The sequence below is a fragment of the Piliocolobus tephrosceles genome, chromosome 6, assembly GCF_002776525.5.
Source record: "Piliocolobus tephrosceles isolate RC106 chromosome 6, ASM277652v3, whole genome shotgun sequence".
In the NCBI taxonomy this organism is placed as follows: domain Eukaryota; kingdom Metazoa; phylum Chordata; class Mammalia; order Primates; family Cercopithecidae; genus Piliocolobus; species Piliocolobus tephrosceles.
In genome coordinates this window covers 142,134,316-142,154,622 of record NC_045439.1, presented here as the reverse complement: position 1 = coordinate 142,154,622, position 20,307 = coordinate 142,134,316, and the positions used below count along the sequence as shown (strand labels likewise).

Genomic DNA, 20,307 nt, shown 5'->3' with positions numbered 1-20,307 from the left:
ATTGGGAATTTGAGCATTGACTAGATATTTGATGATGTTAAACATCATTAAACTTTTTTTTTTTTTTTTAAGATGGAGTCTCCCTCTGTTGCCCAGGCTGGAGCACAATGACACAATCTCAGCTCACTGCAACCTGTCTCCCGGGTCCAAGTGATTCTCCTGCCTCAGCCTCCTGAGTGGCTGGGATGACAGGCATGCATCACCACACCCAGCTATGTTTTGTATTTTTAGTAGAGACAGGGTTTCACCATGTTGGCCAGGCTGGTCTCAAACTCCTGACCACAAGTGATCCTCCTGCCTTGGCCTCCCGAAGTGCTGGGATTACTGGAGTGAGCCACTGTGCCCAGCCAGAAATCATTAAACTTTTATGTGTCATATTGTGGCAGTGTTTAAAAAAAAAAAAACTTACAGAGCTTCACATTGTTATATTTTTACTGATGAAATGATAAAGTATCTGTAATTTAATTCAGCATAAAATAGGAAGGGGGAAGGGAGTAGGGATATAGATGAAAGAAGATTAGTCTTTAGATGATTGTTGAGACTAGATGATGGGTATGTGGAAGTGAGCAATAACGAAGTGGAGTCACTTATGTCAAAGCACTAATCAAAAATGGGAGTTGGGGAGGTAATAAAGAAAAAATCCTCCTACTTACATTCTTGAAATATCTGTACATCTTGCTTATACCCTGTAATCAGAGCTTATTCTCAGGAATTTCCTTGGCCTTCAGCATTTCAGATAAGATGATCTGACCAGGACAGATGTCTACCAAGGGCTGTATCCTGCAGTGAACTTTGTTTCAAAGCAGTTTGTGTGGACTTCTGTCTTTAAAAACTCCTCTGTCCTGATTTTCCTCATGTGTGTGCTTATGATTTTCATGGCTTGTGTACCCTAAATTGCAACACTTTTTTATTCCCAATTAAAATCTTTTGTTTTTAGAGAGCTTGTCTCTATGAGGTTTTTTCTTTTTAAGGTTGACATGTACATGGATTATATTATTCTTTACTTTTGCAAATTTTTGAAATTTTCCAAAGTAAAATTATTTTATAAATAACAGTAAAAGAGTATTTTAATTAAACAAAGCCTATATAATCCTTTTTACAACACAGCTAATTGTGGGAATTATTTTTGGTCCCTGCTATTAGCACAGTCCCCATATCCATTCAATCACCAAATCATGTTGATTCTCCCTCTCTTTTTTTTTTTTTCCCAAGGTGGAATCTTGCTCTGTTGCCCAGGCTGGAGTTCAGTGGTGCAATCTCAGCTCACTGCAATTCAGCTCACTGCGGCCTCCACCTCCCAGGTTCAAGTAATTCTCCTGCCTCAGCCTCCCGAGTAGCTGGGATTACAGGCGCCCACCCCCACGCCCAGCTAAGTTTTGTATTTTTAGTAGAGACGAGGTTTTACCACATTGGCCAGGCTGGTCTTGAATTCCTGACCTCAGGTGATCTGCCCACCATGGCCTCCTGAAGTGCTGGGATTACAGGCGTGAGCCACTGCGCCCGGCCTGATTCTCCTTAATTGCCAATTCTTTTCACCTACTCCAAGCAACATTTGGCCTGTGCACAGTGCACTTCTACTTTTGCCCCCTTCCAAAACTGTAACAAGTGGGTTTTGTTGTTGTTGTTTTGACAGAAATTTGATGATACCAGTCCTTTTTGCTTAAAATCCACTAATGGCTTCTCATTAATCATAGGGTAAAGGCTAAAACATTCAATAACGCACCAAAGGTGCTGCAGGATCCATTCCGACCTGGTGTACATGTCACCAGATACATCTTGTGATGCTCTTTCCTGCCTTTCTATACTCCAGGTACTTCCTGAACTTCTCATCCTTATTTTTAACTCAAAGCATTCGTACCTGCTGTTCCCTCTGCCGAAAATGTTCACTTTGTCTTTACACACACCCTAATCTTTCAGACTACACCTTAATGGTGACTTTCTCGGGGTAGCTTTCCCATTATTCTTGGTCTAAGTGAGGTCAAATACCTCACACCTTCACAACAACTTGACACAACTGAAATTTTAAAAATTTTTGAAATTATTTGTTTAGCGTCTGTCTTTCCTGCTATAATATAATCTCAAAGAGAAAAGAAAGTAGGTCTTATTTTTGTATCCCCAAAGCCTAGCATCTATTGTGTCCTGCACATAGTAAAAGGTCAATAAATCTTTATCAAACTATAAATGAATGTCTTGATGAACAAATAAATAAATGTATTTGAATATAATACTGGTCAAGTCATAAACAGAATTACCTGAGCCATTATTATAATATTATACAGTTAACCTTAATGGTGTCAGTCATACTCTCTGACAAAAGATTTGAAAATCTTCAATGTGTATGTACACAAAGAGAGGAAATGAGAATGACTTCATTACATAGCCAGGTTACCGTCCCTCAGTGATACTCCAAAAGTACTTAATGACAGAAGAATAGAGATGTATCTTAAAATATTATCTACATTTCAAAGGAGGCACACCTATATCCAAATAAAAGTGCGGATACAAGCCCCAAGTTAGGCTATTAAGACAGAAAACTCCCTAGGCGCACTGGCTCATGCCTGTAATCCCAGCACTTTGGGAGCCCGAGGCAGGTGGATCACCTGAGGTCAGGAGTTTGAGACCAGCCTGGCCAACATGTTGAAACCACGTCTCTACTAAAAATATAAAAATCAGCCGGGTGTGATCATGGGCGCCTGTAATCCCAGCTACTCAGGAGACTTGAGGCAGCCGAATCACTCGAACCCGGGAGGCAGAGGTTGCAGCGAGCCGAGATTGCACCACTGCACTCAAGCCTGCGTGACAGTGAGACTGTGTCTCAAAAAAAAATTTTAAAAAGTAAAAAAGAAAACTCAGATTATCTGAAAGAATAATAAAGACCATATGCCCCAAAATTTTACACTTTATATATATACAATTATTTTATTTAAAACTAGCTATAGAGAGCACGCGCACACAGTCTCTTAACTCATAAAATGTATGAATTTAACTAATATATTCCAGCAAAACCAAAGCTTAAACATTGTAAAGATCTTCACAACATTTAAAATTAATGAGAAAAAACTACAAACTTCTGAACCAAAATTTTATTTTAAATTAGGTTTTTAGTTCATATGAAAATTTTTCATAACACATGACACATAAAGATGTTGGCACATTTGAACTACAATAGAAAATATTTTTATACAACTTTTGAAATTACGAATATGCTTATTTCTCCTGTGAAAAAATGCAGTTTGCTTAAATCAACTTTGTCATGGAATATCAAGTAGGTTTAAAATTTTTATATTATTGTTTAATAAACTTTTAATAAGGTTGTGACTCTCCTTGATCTACACATATTTTTTAATGTATTGAATACTGTAGCAGCTTCTTCTCTCATCTCTGGTGGAACATATTTAATATCTAAATATTCATAGAGTTTAGATCTAGAATTACACAGCATGTTAATAACAGTTTCAATATCATCAATTTTACTACTTCTTTGTCCTGGTGACAATAACTGGGACTTATACATTGTTTTTAATTTATGTTCTGCTGCTGCTGCTAGAGCAAGGCTTCGTTTTAGGTGATCTTTAGAGGCTTCAATATCTTCTCTATACGCTGGGTTGCTGGTGTCACTAAGAAGTGCCTGTTGCACTTGTGAATTAATATCTAAAATTTTTTTCAAAATGTCATCATTATTCCAACTCTCTGGGTGCTTTCCAAATGTTAGTTCTTCGGATTTTTCTATTGCAGTTTCACCTGAGAGCTGAGGAACATCTTCTGATTCTGTAGAGATCTCAATGCCAGTGCTCCTATCTGAAGTAGTGACAGGTGACTTGTATGAGGTGACATATGGACTTGTAGATGATTCAGTAACAACTGGCAACATTCTTGGTGCCTCAGTTTGTCTTGCAGTTGGCTCCGGCTCTGGCTCTGGCTCTTCCTTTTCAATATAAGGTTCTTTTGCATGTAAAACAATAGAAACATTGTTTGGTTTGATCGACCAGAATGGGGTACTTTCCGTGTGTTTTTTCTTTCCTATTTCCGGTGTGAAGTCTCCTGTAGGGAAAGTTGTAGTTTCTTCACTGATAGGATTGGTTAAAACATCATTCTCAGTTGATGTGTCTCCATGTGTAATTAGCTCCTTAAATTTTGACCCCTTCGATACTACAGAATAAACATGTTTTGGAGAGTTAGATTTTTTCTCACGACCTGGCTCCCTAGGGGGAACACTTAGTACTAGGTTCTCTAAAACTTGTATATAATGATTCAAGTTTTGTTCTTCATCAGGTGACACAGTTATGCCTTAAGGGAAAAAAAATCAAACAAATAATAAGTAACATTTATTATTATATATAACACATTGACAAAATCTACTGACCAAAATTTATTTCATATGCTATCACTTAAAAATTGAAATAAAGAACCAATATGCAAAGCACCTTTGACACAGAGTCAACTTTCACTTAAATAAACAAAATTATTTCTTCAGGTTCTTATTAAAATAGGTGAGCAAGATTAGTGCAAAAGTTGCATATTAACACCATTCTCTCTATATTTTTGCTTGTATTCTCCCATATAACTTATGATTTTTGCTTTTATTCTCCCATATAACTTATGATTCAACAGGCAACTTATTAAACCAGAATTCTTGATTATGTCCTCTAACACAGTGGTATGCTGGAGTAGGCTTATACTGGTTCACTAGAGTCCATTGTTAAATTTTTATGAATTTTGTGAGCCAGATGTTAAACACAGACATTATTTAAAAATTAACTTAGCCAGGCGTGGTGGCTCACGCTTGTAATCCCAGCACTTTGGGAGGCCGAGGCGGGTGGATCATGAGGTCAAGCGATTGAGACCATTTTGGCCAACATAGTGAAACCCTGTCTCTACTAAAAAATACAAAAAAATCAGCTGGGCGTGGTGGCACGTGCCTGTAGTCCCAGCTAGTGGGAGGCTGAGGCAGAAGAATCACTTGAAACTGGTAGGCGGAAGTTGCAGTGAGCTGAGATCGCATCACTGCAGTCCAGCCTGGGAAACAAGAGCGAAACTCTGTCTCAAAAAAAAAAAAAAAATTAACTGATCTACATTACAATCAAATAAATTATATTAAAAGCAAAGGCAATAAATATCCCAAACTCATCACTTTCTAATTATTTTACTATTTTCTATGCCCGTGAGGTTATTTACATCTAGTGTATCTGTATGATGAAAATGCAATATTTTCATCAAAGATTTTCATTCGAAGATCTAACTATAGTTTGTGACTCATATCCACTCAACTCCTTTATTAAGTAATGTTTTATTGGCACCCAGTGAGTCTTGCCCATTTGTTTACGTATTATCTACAGGTGCTTTTGCCTGCAACACTAGAGTAATTGTAAGAGATCACATAACCTGCAAAGCTGGAAATACTGTATGACCCTTTACAGAAAAAGTTTGTCAATTCCTGGTCTAAATCATCAACATTTCACTGTTAACAACAAAATGGTAGTTCTACTTCATGAACCGCTGGCGGCACCCTACTTCTCCTTACCCACCCCCGGATCAAAAATATATATATACTCTTAACTAAAGTTTACTCAGGAAATATTTCCTGTCTTTTATTTTAAGTATCAAATTGTTTTAGTTAACTTAAAAAGGAAAAAATACAGAAAAGACAAAAAAAGCCCAAGGGTATTGTTGGGGCGTCTATCTAATGTGGAGGGTCTTTTATTGAGGGGTCTCCTAAAATAAAATATTTTAATAAGCAAAAAAAAAAAAAAAGGTAGTTCTATTTATACTCCTATTTTGCAGCATCTGAGCAGTAAAGCCTCTCATTTCCAACGTGGAGAACAGAAAAGAAAGTAAGTTATTAAGATATTCTGGAATTCTGTTCAACTACTCCTGAATCATGGAGTAGTTTTATTTTAAGCATCAAATTGTTTTTAGTTGATTTAAAAAAAAAAATACAGAAAAGATAAAAAAAAAAACAAAACCCAAGAGCATTGTTGGGGCATCTTTTTTTGGAGGGTCTTTTTTGGGGGGTCTCTTAAAATAAAATATTTTGATAAGCCAAAAAAAGGTAGTTCTATTTATACTCCTATTTTGCAGCATCTGAGCAGTAAAGCCTCTCATTTCCAATGTGGAGAACAGAAAAGATAGTAAGATATTAAGATATTCTGGAATTCTGTTCAACTACTCCTGAATCAGGGTATTTTAATTTTAAGTGCTGTGATTTTTCACTATGTGCAATTTTAAGGTTTGCCATTTTCAAGTATACAAATTGATTTAATTCAGGGAAGTAAATCACTTTTTACTAAACACTAATGCATTACTCCTACCTGAACCATCCCCCTGCAGGTTGAATAAAGTAATAAACTTTCTGTTCAGGAGGCACTTTGATTTAGCTTTTTGGTAAGTACAAAATACTCAAAAACTGCCTTGTATTTACATGTTTCTCCTCTCTTCTTTATTCTGTTACAACTTAGAAAGACCAGATAGACGTTTAATCAAAATTGAAGGCATATTTCTAAATTTTAAAAAATTCTTAATGAGAACAGTTTAGTGAGCCAATGTGGTTAGTGGAAAGATACCACACGTCTAGAGGTCTTGATTCTAAAAGTAAATTCTGCATTTTATGTAATGCTTAGAAAAGCCTTGTATACTACTAAGATCCATATGATGATGACAAGTGAAAAAGAAAGTATAGAACATAAAGTAGAGTTCGATGCTGTCCTTATAATACTTTTTAAAAATCACTCACATAGCATCATATATTTTGTCTGTGAACTGCAGATTTTTTTAATGGACTGGAATGATAATATACTAAACTCATATGGGCAGTTGCATCTGAGGAGAGGTAGTGGGACTCAATTTGGTCAGTAGAGGAGACTTTAGACTTTAACTATAATGTTTTACTCCCTAAACACACACACACACACACACACACACACACCAATCATTTAATATAGTAAACCATTATAAGTCACATTTATTTTTTTAAGTTTCAAGTATTTTTTCTTCTTTATTTTTTAATGGCAAACAAAAATTGTATACAAATCACATTTTTAAAAGGAAAATAACTTATTTATGTAAACTCATATTTATAAAATGCATTGTCCCGAATCAGAGTCTTCATGAAGGAAACTATTGAGTAAAATGAATATGCCTTGTGCGGTGAAAATAAAATATTTGATCCTGGTCCTGGCTCTACCATTTTATAGCAGCATTACCTTAGGTCATTATTTAACTTATCTGGATATTCACTTAACTATAAAGCTAAGATACTACACTTGCCTTTTTATCTCACAGAACCAAATAAATTAGATATTTTAAAACACTTTCAAAGCTACAGAACACTCATAAGATACTATTCTTTATAAAAGTAACTGCTTACATTTCTCATTTTAAATATAAATTTCCCTTAACATTATATAGAAAAACATGTTCCATAAAAGGAACATTAAAATATACTTTGTATCTTATTTAGTGGGAAACAGTAAAAGCTTTTCCGCTAAAGACAGGAACAAGATAAGAATACCTAATATCTTCATTTCTATTAATATTTAACATCATGTTGGCAATACTAGTCAATGCAATTAGACAAGCGAAAATAATTGGAGACACGAGAATTGGAAAGAAAGAGGTAAAACTATGTCTATATACAGATGATAGGATTATAAATACAGACAACACAAAAGAATCCATTGAAAAGCTACTACAATTAGTAAGAGAATTTCATAAATAGCAAGTCATAAAAATCAATATACCAAAATGAATATATAAATATAAACTGCTTAGAAGATATGAGAAATAAGATGTTATTGACGTAACAGAAAAATGAAACAAAATATTGGCTGTGTGCATTGATTCACACCTGTAATCCCAGCACTTTGAGAGGCCGAGGCAGGTGGATGGCTTGAGCCCAGGGGTTCGAGACCAGCTTGGAAAACATGGTAAAACCCCAACTCTATAAAAGTACAAGAATTAGCTGGGCATGGTGGCACATGCCTGTAGTCCCAGCTAGTGAGAAGGCTGAGGTGAAAGGATTGCTTGAGCCTAGGGAGGCTGAGGCTGCAGCGAGCCATGATCTTTCCACTACACTCCAGCCTGGATTTTATATATATATATATAGTCATAAAATATTAAAAGCATGCCAAAATCAATATGAAGAGTTATAGTAGGCTAAATAATGAATATTCAAAGATATCACCCTAGATCCTGTAAATATTACCTTAAGAAAGAAGGGTCTTTGCAGATGTGGTTAAATTAAGTTTCTTGACATGGGGCAATTATTCTGGATTACCTGGGTGGACTCTAAATCGAATCACAAATGTTCTCATAAGAGAGAGACACAGAGAGATTTGACACACACCCAGAAGAGGAAGAGGTAATGTGGAGGAAGAGGCAGAGATTAGACTGATGTGGCCACAAGTCAAGGAATGTAGGCAGCCACCAGAAACTAGAAGAAGCAAGGAGCATATTTTTTCATTGAGCTTCCAGAGGGAGCATGGCCCAGACTATGCCTTGGTTTTGGCTCAGGGAAATGGATTCCAGACTTCTGGCCTCTAGAACTGTGAGAATAAATTTTTGCTGTTTTAAACCATCAAGTTTGTGGTAATTTGTCATAGGAGCTACAGCAAACTAATACAGGAATATAATAAAATCTTTTGAAAGACATAAATATCAACAAATAGAAAGCTATACCATGTTCTCAGATGAGAAGATTCAACATCGTAAAGATGCTTAGATGTCATATCCTCTCTTTTAATTTATACATTTAATATGTTTCTAAAAATGTCATTAATTTTTTTCTGGAGTTAGAAAAATTTATTATAAAGTTTATTTGGAAAAACAAATAAGAACAGCCAGGAAAACAAAGCCTAGCCTTATCAGATATTAAAATTAAATATTTAAATATATTATAAAGCCTCTATTATGAAAAATAGTATAGCATTGGCCATGAACAGATGAATGGAGCAGAACAGAAAATATAGAAATAGACCCAAATGAATATGGAAAAGTAGCTCAAAAGGAAGAAAGGTTTCAATTTATAAATGATTCCAGCTAATAATTAAAGAAGTCATTTATAATTAAAATATGATAATTTTGCAATAATTTTATATGACTATGTATATCTAAAAAGGTACAAAATCAGACATTATGTGTTTCCTGATGGAAGAACACAACACCACGTATGAAGTAGTCTTGCAAAAAAAAAACAAAAAAGTCAAATCTGAATCCAGTAGGTCTCCCTAGATATAACTAACAATATACAGAAAATATATAGGACAATAAGGGAGATATTAAACTACACCATGGGGGTGTAATCAGCAAAACCTAGACTGTGAGAAACTAAAGGATGTGTGACCCAGTTTCTTCAACAATTAAATTGCAAGGGAAAAAACAGAGACAGAGGAAGAACTATAGATTAAAAGAGAATTAACAGGTATATCAATAAGTTACATGTATAAATCTTACTTGAATTCCGATTCATCAAACTGGAAAAAGAGAAAGACAATCAGAAAACACTAACCAGATATTTGATAATATTAAGGAATTATTTTTATAAGTACAAAATTACATTGTTTTGTGTTTTGTAAAGTCCTTATATTTCAGTGCTTTAGTATATGCCGATAAAATTATATGATGTCTAGAATTTGCTTCTACATAATCCAAGCCCAAGAAATTGGGGAGGGTGTCCAGGGAAGTGAGAAGAAAAGGAATGTGGGCAGAGCTATCAATGAAATAGGATTGATCATGAATTAATAATAACTAAAGCTAGAAATCACCACTAAAGAACTTACCCATGTAACCAAAAACCACCTGTTCCCCAAGAACTATTGAAGTGCTAATAATAGTAATAACTGAAGCTATTACAAATATGTGGAGATTATGTAATTCTTTGTACTTGTGTACATATTTAAATGTTTCCATAATAAAATGTTTTTTAAAATCTGAAAAATATTTTAATTGTAAGAAACTATAATAAGCAAATCTAAAACGTACAACCAACAAAAGTTTCAACACTTTTAAAAAGACATTGCCATTAGATTACAGTCTGCTAAACACTTGCTTTTCAAACCATTTAGCTTGCCTCTTCTCAAAGTAGTAAATAAGATACCCAGGTGGATATTAGGTGAGTTAGAGTGCAAAAGGACAGGAAAAGGAGATACTACTAGCTGATTTCTTAACAAACTGAAATATTCATTATCCCCTTCTATTGTTACTCAGGCAACACCCAAAAGCATGTTCTTGGCTGCCTAGCAACAGAGTGCCCTACCTCCTACCTCAATTTTCCTGTTCTTCATGTACCCTTGGCTCCACACTTTTCTACTGTTAAATCCATCCTCTCTCCACACACCTTCTACCTCCTGCTTTTGTCCCCTAAAACATCTCCCTATTTCATGTTGACCTTGTCAGTTCTACTAATCAGGTCTGCTCTTGCAAATCAATTTGATCTTTATAAAAATGTGTGCAGTCAAGGTAGTAAGATAGTGGAGCCTCAACTGTCCCTACAGATGGCCGTGGCCACTGTGAAAACCTGTTTTTCTCCATTCTTCAGGAGGTGCTAGAAAGCTGAACAAAATTCAAATTCTTACAAAGAACAGACAATCCTGCTAGAAGTTGTGTTATTATACTTGGAGATTCATAGTCTACACTGGTATACTTTATAATATCCCATCTAGTTTTACTAGTAAGTGATTCAAGCAAACATGGCAATGTCCTAGAACATGGCTCTGGCTCAGGTAAGAATCTCCAGCTTGGGAAACAATGATGCTGCTCTCCAGTGCCTCTTATAAGCAGGATGGCTAACTGCTAAGCAGGCTTGAGATTTTGCTGGAATCTCACACATGGGGCCTGAAGGTGAGCCTGAGGTTGCCTGCACTTCTCTTCTTGAAATAGTACAGGAAGACCTGTCACACAACAGACATGATAAGAAGGTAAACAAAATGGTACTAAATAACTGTAGGAACAAAAGTGGTAGGAAATCCAAAGGGGAAATGGAAGATAATGATTTAAAAGATCCAAATAGCAGGCCGGGCACGGTGGCTCACGCCTGTAATCCCAGCACTTTGGGAGGCCGAGACGGGTGAATCACGAGGTCAGGAGATTGAGACCATCCTGGCTAACACAGTGAAACCCCGTCTCTACCAAAAATACAAAAAATTAGCCGGGTGCGGTGGCGGGTGCCTGTAGTCTTAGCTACATGGGAGGCTGAGGCAGGAGAATGGCGTGAACCCGGGAGGCAGAGCTTGCAGTGAGCCGAGATCGTGCCACTGCACTCCAGCCTGGGCGACAGAGCGAGACTCTGTATCAAAAAAAAAAAAAAAAAAAAGATCCTAATAGCTTCCCTTCCACTGATTGAATTATCACTATGTGCCAGGCACTATACCCAGAACTTTGAATGTGAGAAGTACTTTGTCAAAGAAGAAAAGGAAGATACTTAGAAAGGATAAGCAATTTGCTTAAGATTATATTCAACTTATAAGTAAGGATGGGATTTGAACACAGGTTACCTTACTTCAGAGCAGGTGCTTGTAACAACTACACAATGTTGTCATAAAGAAATGATACAAGGATGCTGGCAAAGCTGTATTAGTGTTGTGATAAAATTATTCTGCAGGGATACTACTATGTTTTAAAATACATGTGAACATTAAATAAAATCAAATAAAAAATACAATATCCGAAATTGTGCTGTCAACTGGACCAAAATATTTTAAACTACATGTAAATATTAAAATTACATTAACTTAAATATGACCAAATTTTGTTCTATCATCACATGGACAAAAACGCATCCCTTTCACATATTAAGATGTATCTAGTAATACTGAAAATAATCCACAGTGTTTTCTTACTACAAAGTATGAGTAACTGACAGTCAATGACTTACAAAAAAATAAATCCAGTTCACACAGAAATAAAAGGCAAGTTAATTACTTTTGAGTTTATTATGAGGAAAATAATAAAATCATAATTTAAAATGAGCAATGACATATAAAACTTCAGGCTGGGCTTGGTAGCCCACGCCTGTAATCTCAGCACTTTGGGAGATGGGATGGGTGGGTCACCTGAGGTCAGGAGTTCAAGACCAGCCTGGCCAACATGGTGAAACCCTGTGTCTACTAAAAATACAAAAATTAACTGGGCATGGTGACACGCGCCTGTAGTCCCAGCTGCCCTCGAGGCTGAGACAGGAGAATCGCTTGAACCCAGGAGGTGGAGGTTGCAGTAAGCCAAGGTTGCACCATTGCACTCCAGCCTGGGGGACAAGTATGAAACTCTGTTTCAAAAAAATAAAATAAAATAATAGGTAAATAAATAAAAATTTAAAACTTCATTCAGTAACAATACATGTGAAATATATTTCCTTTTCATAGAATGATCAATTAAAGGAGGAAGAGAATAACACAAAAGCCAATTTGCATGAAAACTTGCTAAAACTCATTTTTCATAAAAGATATGCAAATTAAAAACAATTTTTGTTTTGCCAGTCAAGTAGGCAAATATTTTTAAATGATAAAACCTAGGATTGGCATGTGTATATGTTACTTCCTTAGTAAAATAAGTTCCATCCTACACAGAGAGGGAACAATAAAACCCATTTCCCATATCCCCTATCCCCCAGCCTCTGGAGAACACACACCACGGCCTGTTGGTGGGTGGGGCTGAGGGGAGGGAACTTTGAGGATGGGCCAGTAGATGCAGCAAACCACCATGGCACACGTATACCTATGTAACAAACTGCACATTCTGCACATGGATCCTGTTTTGTTTGTTTGTTTGTTTAGAAGAAATAAAGAAAAATAAAATAAAATAAGTTCCATCCTTACTCCCCTTTTGATTCCTGGATCCTTCTTTAGTCTCTCTCTAGCATACTGATCTTTTCTTTATAGAATTTAGACAGTTCTAACTGTATTTGTTTGTTTAATGTTTGTTAACTGTTACACTTAGTAAGCTCTTTGAGAGCTGTGACACATCTAATTTGTTCATTATACACTCTCTTTTACCCAGTGCCTAGAACCATACTAGACAGTTAAAAAGTATTTGTTAAATGAATAACTGAATGAATGAACAGAATGCTGGAAGGCATGTAAATTAATTGCACCTCTAGTAATTTATCTTAAGAAAATAATCACAGGTAAAACATTTCTACAGAAGAAGACAGAGGAAGAAAACTAGACTTCATGTTATGTTTAAAAATAAATCTGCTAGTCTAAAAACTATTGTGTGGGGAGCAGTTTCTGGCTAATTGTCTAATAATTATTAAAGAGAAAATTTTAAATGAGTAATAAGAATGTTCTTTTATTTTAGGCAAAGTAGGCAGTTTTTTATAATAAAAGACACAGCTCACTGCGTCTTTCTAAATTTCTGAGTGTGAAGTTTATATAAAATAATATCATAAAATAAACATCATGGTGAAATAGCTCCAGTTCTCAGAGAGCCCCCATACTTCTTGTAACTGCCCCTTACTAAATAGCCTAATATAAGTTTAGATCACATAAACTTAACTCCTACTGATTACCTTTCATTGAATTTTATCAATCTCGAAAGAAATACCTCATTGACATAATTTTAATGTAAGTAAATCACAATCTTAATATTAAAATACCTCCATAATTTACCTTTTATTTATCTTAAAGTATGCAATTCAATCGTTTTCAGTATGTTCACAGAGTGGTGCAATCACCACCACAATCTAAGTTTAAAGCAGTTTTGTCACCCCACAATAAAACCCGTTTCCCATATCCCCTGTCCTCCAGGCCCTGGACAACCACTAATCTACTTTCTGTACCTACGCATTTGACTATGCTAGACATTTCATATGAATAGAATCATATGATATGTATCCTTTTGTGAGTGGCTTCTTATGCTTAGCATAATGTCTTCAAGATCATCCATGTTGTAGCTTGTATCAGTACTTCATTCATTTTTATGGCCAAATAGTATTCCATTGTGTAGATACACATACATTTCTACTTTACCCTTTGCCAGTAACCTTGATATAGCAACTGCTGATTGCACCCAAAATTTAACCAAGAATTATGGATGCTCATTTTGTTAAAGATTTGAATATAACTAGGATTTTTATTACAATGATATAGTGAAAACAGAATAACTTTATTAATAAAGAACTCACATATATAAAACTTAAACACATACCCAAGCATCCATCACTTACAGATAGTCCACACACTCTGGCTGAATGTCCATAACTTTGGAGAACAAATTGCTTGTATTTTCTATACATGCCATGAAGTGGACTCATAAAGAATAAATTTCCCTTATTCTGCAGCAGTTAGGTACTAAAGTAAGAATTAATAACTGAAAGCTGTCATTATGCAAGAACTACCAGTTAAAACATCCAACACCTTCAAATTAAAATGAACTTCTATGAAGGTTAAAATTTTAAAACGAACTGAGCTGAAGTACTGTATTTCCAACTCAAAGTAGTAATAATTGTGCTTAATTACTGAGGTCTACTCAAGGAATGGTCATAAAAGGAAATATTAAATCTTACTCATCCAGCAATTTTCCTATAATTTATTATGCAAATCTTAATTTTTGCTGACAGGTAAATAAACAAGTAATTATGTTCATATTAATCAAGTGTTCCAGTTAAAGAAATGTAACTTCATGGCTTTGCACTTCCTGGTATTCATGTTCTCGGGTAGTGTCTTCTCACACTGGATATGGGCTTGCCAGATGTGACTTGTCTTGGCCTTCAGGACATTAGCAAGTCTGATACAGTATAGGCTTAGTAAGAGCATCCATGTTGGGGTTTATAAATCTCCTTCTCGGAAGCAAGCTGCCATGGTGTAAAGAAACTTGGGCTAGAGTACTGAAAGATGACAAGTCATGTAAAGACCCTGGAAGATGAGACGCCATCTTGGATGTTCCTACCCATTTGAATTTCCAGCTGAATGCAGCTGCGTGAGTGACTTCAGCTATACCATGTGAAGCGGAGCTGCCCAGCTGAGTCTAGTGAACCCAAAGAATCATGAAAAATGATAAATTTGGGGAGCAGTCTTTTACGCCACAATAGACAATCAAAATAGCCTCATTAAATGATGTTACAATTCTAGTGTGGATAAAGAGTTAAAAATCAACATGCATCCTATGAGTAATGTTATAATTGGAACCAAAATAAACTCATGACTTTAAATCTCTCTCTTCTAGTTCTGTTCACTAAAATGACAAAAATCACAATATTTTCCCACTGCAGTAGTCTAGTATATAGCGCAGGCACTTTGGTCTCTCATACCATGTTCTCCATCCCCTTGGAAAGACAGTTAATTCCATTCAGAGTGAGAAAGACACAGAGTGGGAAAGGCACAAAGGGGGCTTGGAACAATCAGTTAACGTCAGAAAACAAGAAGTCTTTAAAAATATACGGGATCCTATCAAAAGAACAAGAGAAGACAGCTTACAGTGGCTCCAAATGGTCACGGTATGAATATTTGAGCCTCAGAAGAAACTATGCTTAGGTTAAATAAATTGTGTGTTTTTAAAATGCTTCAAATATATAGTGATACTAAAAAAAAAAAAAAAAAAGGCCGGGCACGGTGGCTCATGCCTGTAATCCCAGCACTTTGGGAGGCCCAAGCAGGCAGATCACGAGGTCAGGAGATCGAGACCATGCTGGCTAACACGGTGAAACCCTGTCTCTACTAAAAATACAAAAAATAATTAGCCGGGGGTCGTGGCATGCCCCTGTAGTCCCAGCTACTCGGGAGGCTGAGGCAGGAGAATGGCGTGAACCCGGGAGGCGGAGCTTGCAGTGAACCAAGATCGTGCCACTGCACTCCAGGCTGGGTGACAGAGCGAGACTCTGTCTCAAAAAACAAAAAGAAAATATTTTCTTTTCAAATAACTAGTATTTTATTTGGATATGAAAAAATTGTTGCTTAAGTTTAATTTCACATATATTATCAAGAGATTAAAGTATATCCATTTAAGGGATAATAGGATCAAAAGAACAGAAAGGCAAGACTTTTTTCCCCATAAAACGTCAGTGGACAGGCTAATGAAACTTCACGCTACTCCCCCACAGACTACTCTCTTGACACTTGCCTATTAGATGACATGCTCCTCATTATCTCAAACATTAACAAAGTGTGTCATGACAGTTTATTCACAGGTTTAACAGACCATTCTAAATGCTATAGCCTTGGGCACTAAGTGAACTTGCAGCACCAGATCCCAGTGAACTTTACCTTTACAATGTATTTGAAATAAAAGAAATATTCTTTTCCTTTTAATTTATTTCGTAATAGATTCAAACAATTGTTGCTGGTAGATTCTCTTACCGTGTGTGGTTCATTAGGACAAAATCCTTCCTAAAGACAATGACAGAAGCCAAAGACTGACATATTGAGCCTTCTTATAATAACAATGTAGAAATAAGAGCTTTTATAATCCTAGACTAACCCTATTTTTCCTAGTCTATACCAAGAGATGATCTAAAGGAAATAATTTATTTGGGAGATACCCCAAAATTAATAAATTTTATTTATAAATATGCAAATTTTGGGTTAAAATATTAACATATATTAATATTAATACACTTTAATTTTAATTAGTTTGCACTCCCAACCCATGAATATTTGATGACTTAAAATTATAAAAGGCAAATTATATAATTTTAATAGTAGTTATTATTTAAATATGTAACTATTACGTTAACATTACTTTGAAAGTTACTGTGCTTTATTTTTTTTTTTTGAGACAAGGTCTCGCTCTGTCAGCCAGGCTGGAATACAGTGGTGCCATCTCAGCTCACTGCAACCTCTACCTCCTGGGCTCAGGTGATCCTCCCACCTCAGCCTCCTGAATAGCTGGGACTACAGGCGTACCCCACTACATCTGGCTAATTTTTGTATTTTTTGTAAAGACAGGGTTTTGCCATGTTGCCCAGGCTGGTCTTGAATTTCTGGGCTCAGGTGATCTGCCTGCCTCAGCCTCCCAAAGTGCTGGGATTACAGGAGTAAGCCACCGCATCCCACCTGTGCATTTTTTTTTAAAGTAAAAAGAATTCTCATTAAGAAGTAAAGTAAGTTGTACAGTGTAAATACATTAAAGAGGGAATACATTAAATACTTTCCCATTTAAAAATTGAAAAAAGGGAAGGTATTTAAAACTATAGAAAAATCAGGTACAGGAAACTGAATGTATAAAAATTTATACAGTCAAATGCTGTTTATCCAGCACCATCAGGATGTGTGTGCGTGTATGTAAAGGAGTGCCCACTTCTGTATACCCAAGCTACATTTATGTCTAACTGAATTTAGATTAAACAAATACTAGCTAAACTTGGATTGGGCCTGTTAGAAAGGTATAGGCAGATACAAGAAGTACTGAGGTTTTCAATAAATGCAATTACTTAATACACCTGTGATGTTTGTGTAATATAACCTCAAAACTGTCTAGTAGTTTAGAAAAATGTGTCAAAGCTCCACTTTTGATTATAAAAACCTATGTGCCTTATCTTTTGCATCTCGCCAACAATTGTTTGAATAGTGGCCATATAAAAGAATGCATAGCTGATTTACATCAAGCTCAATGATATATTTATTTTGATATACTTACTTTAAAAGCAAAATTAAAATTAGAGAAAAAGTAGGGAGACACACAGAGAAAGCAGCCATGTACCACTGCCTGCTCTATATATTCCTTAATCCACTTCTGTAGAAGAGAGGTAATTACATATTCCAAGACATCTTCTATGATTACAACCTGTATATAGTTTCCTTATAACATCTATATATTCAACACAAAATTACTCTTTTTTCTGGGAAGTGCCTTTTCATTTTCTACAACCCTTTTCTTTCTTCCCAAGAAAGATTAGCGAACAGGGGGCAAAGAAAGAGAACAGGCTGGCCAGGCACAGTGGCTCAAGCCTGTAATCCCAGCACTTGGGAGGCCGAGGCGGATGGATCATTTGAGGTCAGGAGCTCAAGAACAGCCTGGACAACATGGTGAAACCCCCTCCCTACTAGAAATACAAAAATTAGCCAGGCGGTAGTGGCGTGTGCCTGTAATCCCAGTTACTCAGGAGGCTGAGGCGAGAGAATCCCTTGAGCCTGGGAGGCAGAGGTTGTGGTGAGCCGAGATCCGGCTACTGCACTTTAGTCTGGGCCAGAGAGTGAGACCCTGTCTCAGGGAAAAAAAAAAAAAAAAAGGGAGGGAAGAGGGAGGGAGAGGGGAGGAAGGGGGAACGAGGAGAGGGGGAAATTATGGTGTTAGGTAAGAGACTGCACTGAGTGAAGTGGGTGTCCAGGGACTCCTACCCAACCGTCCCAGAGTGTACTGTGTGACAGTGTTAAAGTCACTTCAAGTCTCCATATATGTTAGTCACTTGTGACTTGCTGATCTACAACTACCAAAATACAATAACTGGTGTTAGTAATAATGATCATCAGACACCAAAAGACAGTAGCATCCTCATTATGTTCTGGTCCTTTATGTCAAGGAAGAAAAATGTTACAAAACTTTTTATTAAAGACAGCTACAAATCATAAGTGCTAGTATTTAAAGAGCTAACTTTAGTTACCTAGGACACTTCATCTAGAACTTTTCCCACTACTATTCATAATTTAGATTGTGTTGTATTTTCAGTTTTTAAATTTGATTTTTAACTAGGATTGTTTAGCAATTCTGAAATATAGATTTGCATAATCAGCATGCACGATAGTACTTTTTTCACACCTGTTAAATTGTGTTTATTAAGTGAAACCAAACTGCAACATTACTAAATGCTACAATGAACTACAGTTAGACTAAATGGGCAAGCCTCACCTACCTGACTTAAATACTAAGTGCCTCAAGGTATCCACATGATGTTAATATAGTAAAGTCTTAGCACCCCTGAATTTGACCTTATTGGTTTTCAGCTTTTGGGGAGGGACAAAAATTGCTCCTTGGCAAGTCTTAAGTTATAATCCTGCTTAACTAAGGCTTTGAATGCCGTGTGCGCAAGCATGCTCTCTGGGAGCGCATCCTCAGGTGAGTGTCCCAGAGCGCGACCCACAATCTACATGCTCTCCAAGTTTTACCGTACGGGTCAATCTTTTTCTGCACAGGGCCAGATAGTAAAAACTTCAGGCTTTGCAGGCCAGACTGTGTGGCAGCCACTTAACCCCGCCCTTCTAACGTGGGAAAGCAGCCATGGGCAATACCTAAGGAATGAGCGTGGTTGTGTTCCAATAAAACTTTATTCACGAAAAATGAAATGTGTACGTCATGCTTTTCCACACGTCATGAAGGAGTACATTTCATATTTACATTTGAAAATGTAAAAATCATTCCTAGCTGGTCAACCACTTGGCGACGTGGCCGGCTGGCAGCAGCCACCCGACCTCTGCACGGTCACACGCCCAATGGCTGGGAAGGACCGGGTGGACAGAGAGGCAGAGGCAGGTGAGGGGATTCCACCCGCGCCCACGGCCCGCAGGCGCCTCCCGTCTTATCTGGGCCCCGCCGCCTGAGTCGCTGCGATCCCTGACCAGGAGAGGAGAGGGACACTCCTCAGCGTCGAGGCCAGGACCCTGGACAGTGGGGGAGGGAGGCATGTGGGACCAGGAAAAAGGGCCAGGCTTCGAGGTCGCCGAGCTCGGGAGGTTCCCCCAGGGTGTCCCCGGTCCGCTGCCTCCTCAGGCAGGTCACTCACTCGGATAAGCCGGCACGGACGAAGACCACAGCAACAACGCAACTAGAAAGACTAAGGACTTCATAGGCGTCGTCCGCAGCACTCTGCCATGCGACCGGAACGTCCTGGAGCCACCAGGCCGGGAACCTCAGGACCGAAAGGGAAGGTGTCAGCGGAGGACCGTTCTGCCTCAGGCCCTGGGACACCCCGCAACGGTTGTCCCCAGCGCGCAAGCGCAGCGGTGTGGGGAAGGAGAGAGCGAGCGGCCAAGGCCCGCCCCCTCCTGGGGCTGCGTGCAGGGGGCGGAGAACCGCGCGCGCCCCGCCCCTTGCTAGTGCGCATGCTCGTTCCGCCTCCGAAGGTCTGCGCCGGGCGCGGGCGGGGAACGCCTAGACGTCCAGCTGCTGGGTGCGCGTTGCTGCCTCGGAACGGGCGGGGCTTGGCCCATCCTGCGCTCTAGGGATACATCCGTGGTTTAAACGCGGTCCCTACGAGGAAGGAACTGTAAGGGTAGATAGAGGCAGATAACCTGGCAATTATCACAGCGTGAAAGGGCTGTAGTGGGGGAAGCGCTAAGTACTGCGGCGCACAGTGGAAACCCACCCCCGGAAGCGGGCGGGGAGCTTGGCTAAGTGGAGTACGGCCTGGAGCGCCCCAAGAACTGAGCATAGTTCCGGCGAGTTGCA

General features: G+C 37.8%; 2 protein-coding genes across 2 annotated transcripts in view; both read right to left on the bottom strand.

Annotated features, from left to right (window-relative positions):
* The window catches only part of NOX5 (NADPH oxidase 5), a 129,912-nt gene extending 110,083 nt beyond the window's left edge, over positions 1-19,829 (bottom strand). The window contains exon 1 of the mRNA XM_023220732.2: positions 19,643-19,829. The gene's annotated coding sequence lies outside the window, so the exon portion shown is untranslated. The remainder of the gene's footprint in view (positions 1-19,642) is intronic.
* On the bottom strand, positions 3,071-19,855 carry SPESP1 (sperm equatorial segment protein 1). The gene is made up of 2 exons (XM_023220733.1): positions 19,643-19,855; positions 3,071-4,287 (listed from the first exon to the last, which is right to left on the bottom strand). Exons 1-2 carry the CDS (start codon positions 19,704-19,706, stop codon positions 3,293-3,295), a joined length of 1,059 nt encoding a protein of 352 aa, XP_023076501.1. The 5' UTR covers positions 19,707-19,855; the 3' UTR covers positions 3,071-3,292.
* Between the last annotated feature and the right edge of the window lie 452 nt (positions 19,856-20,307).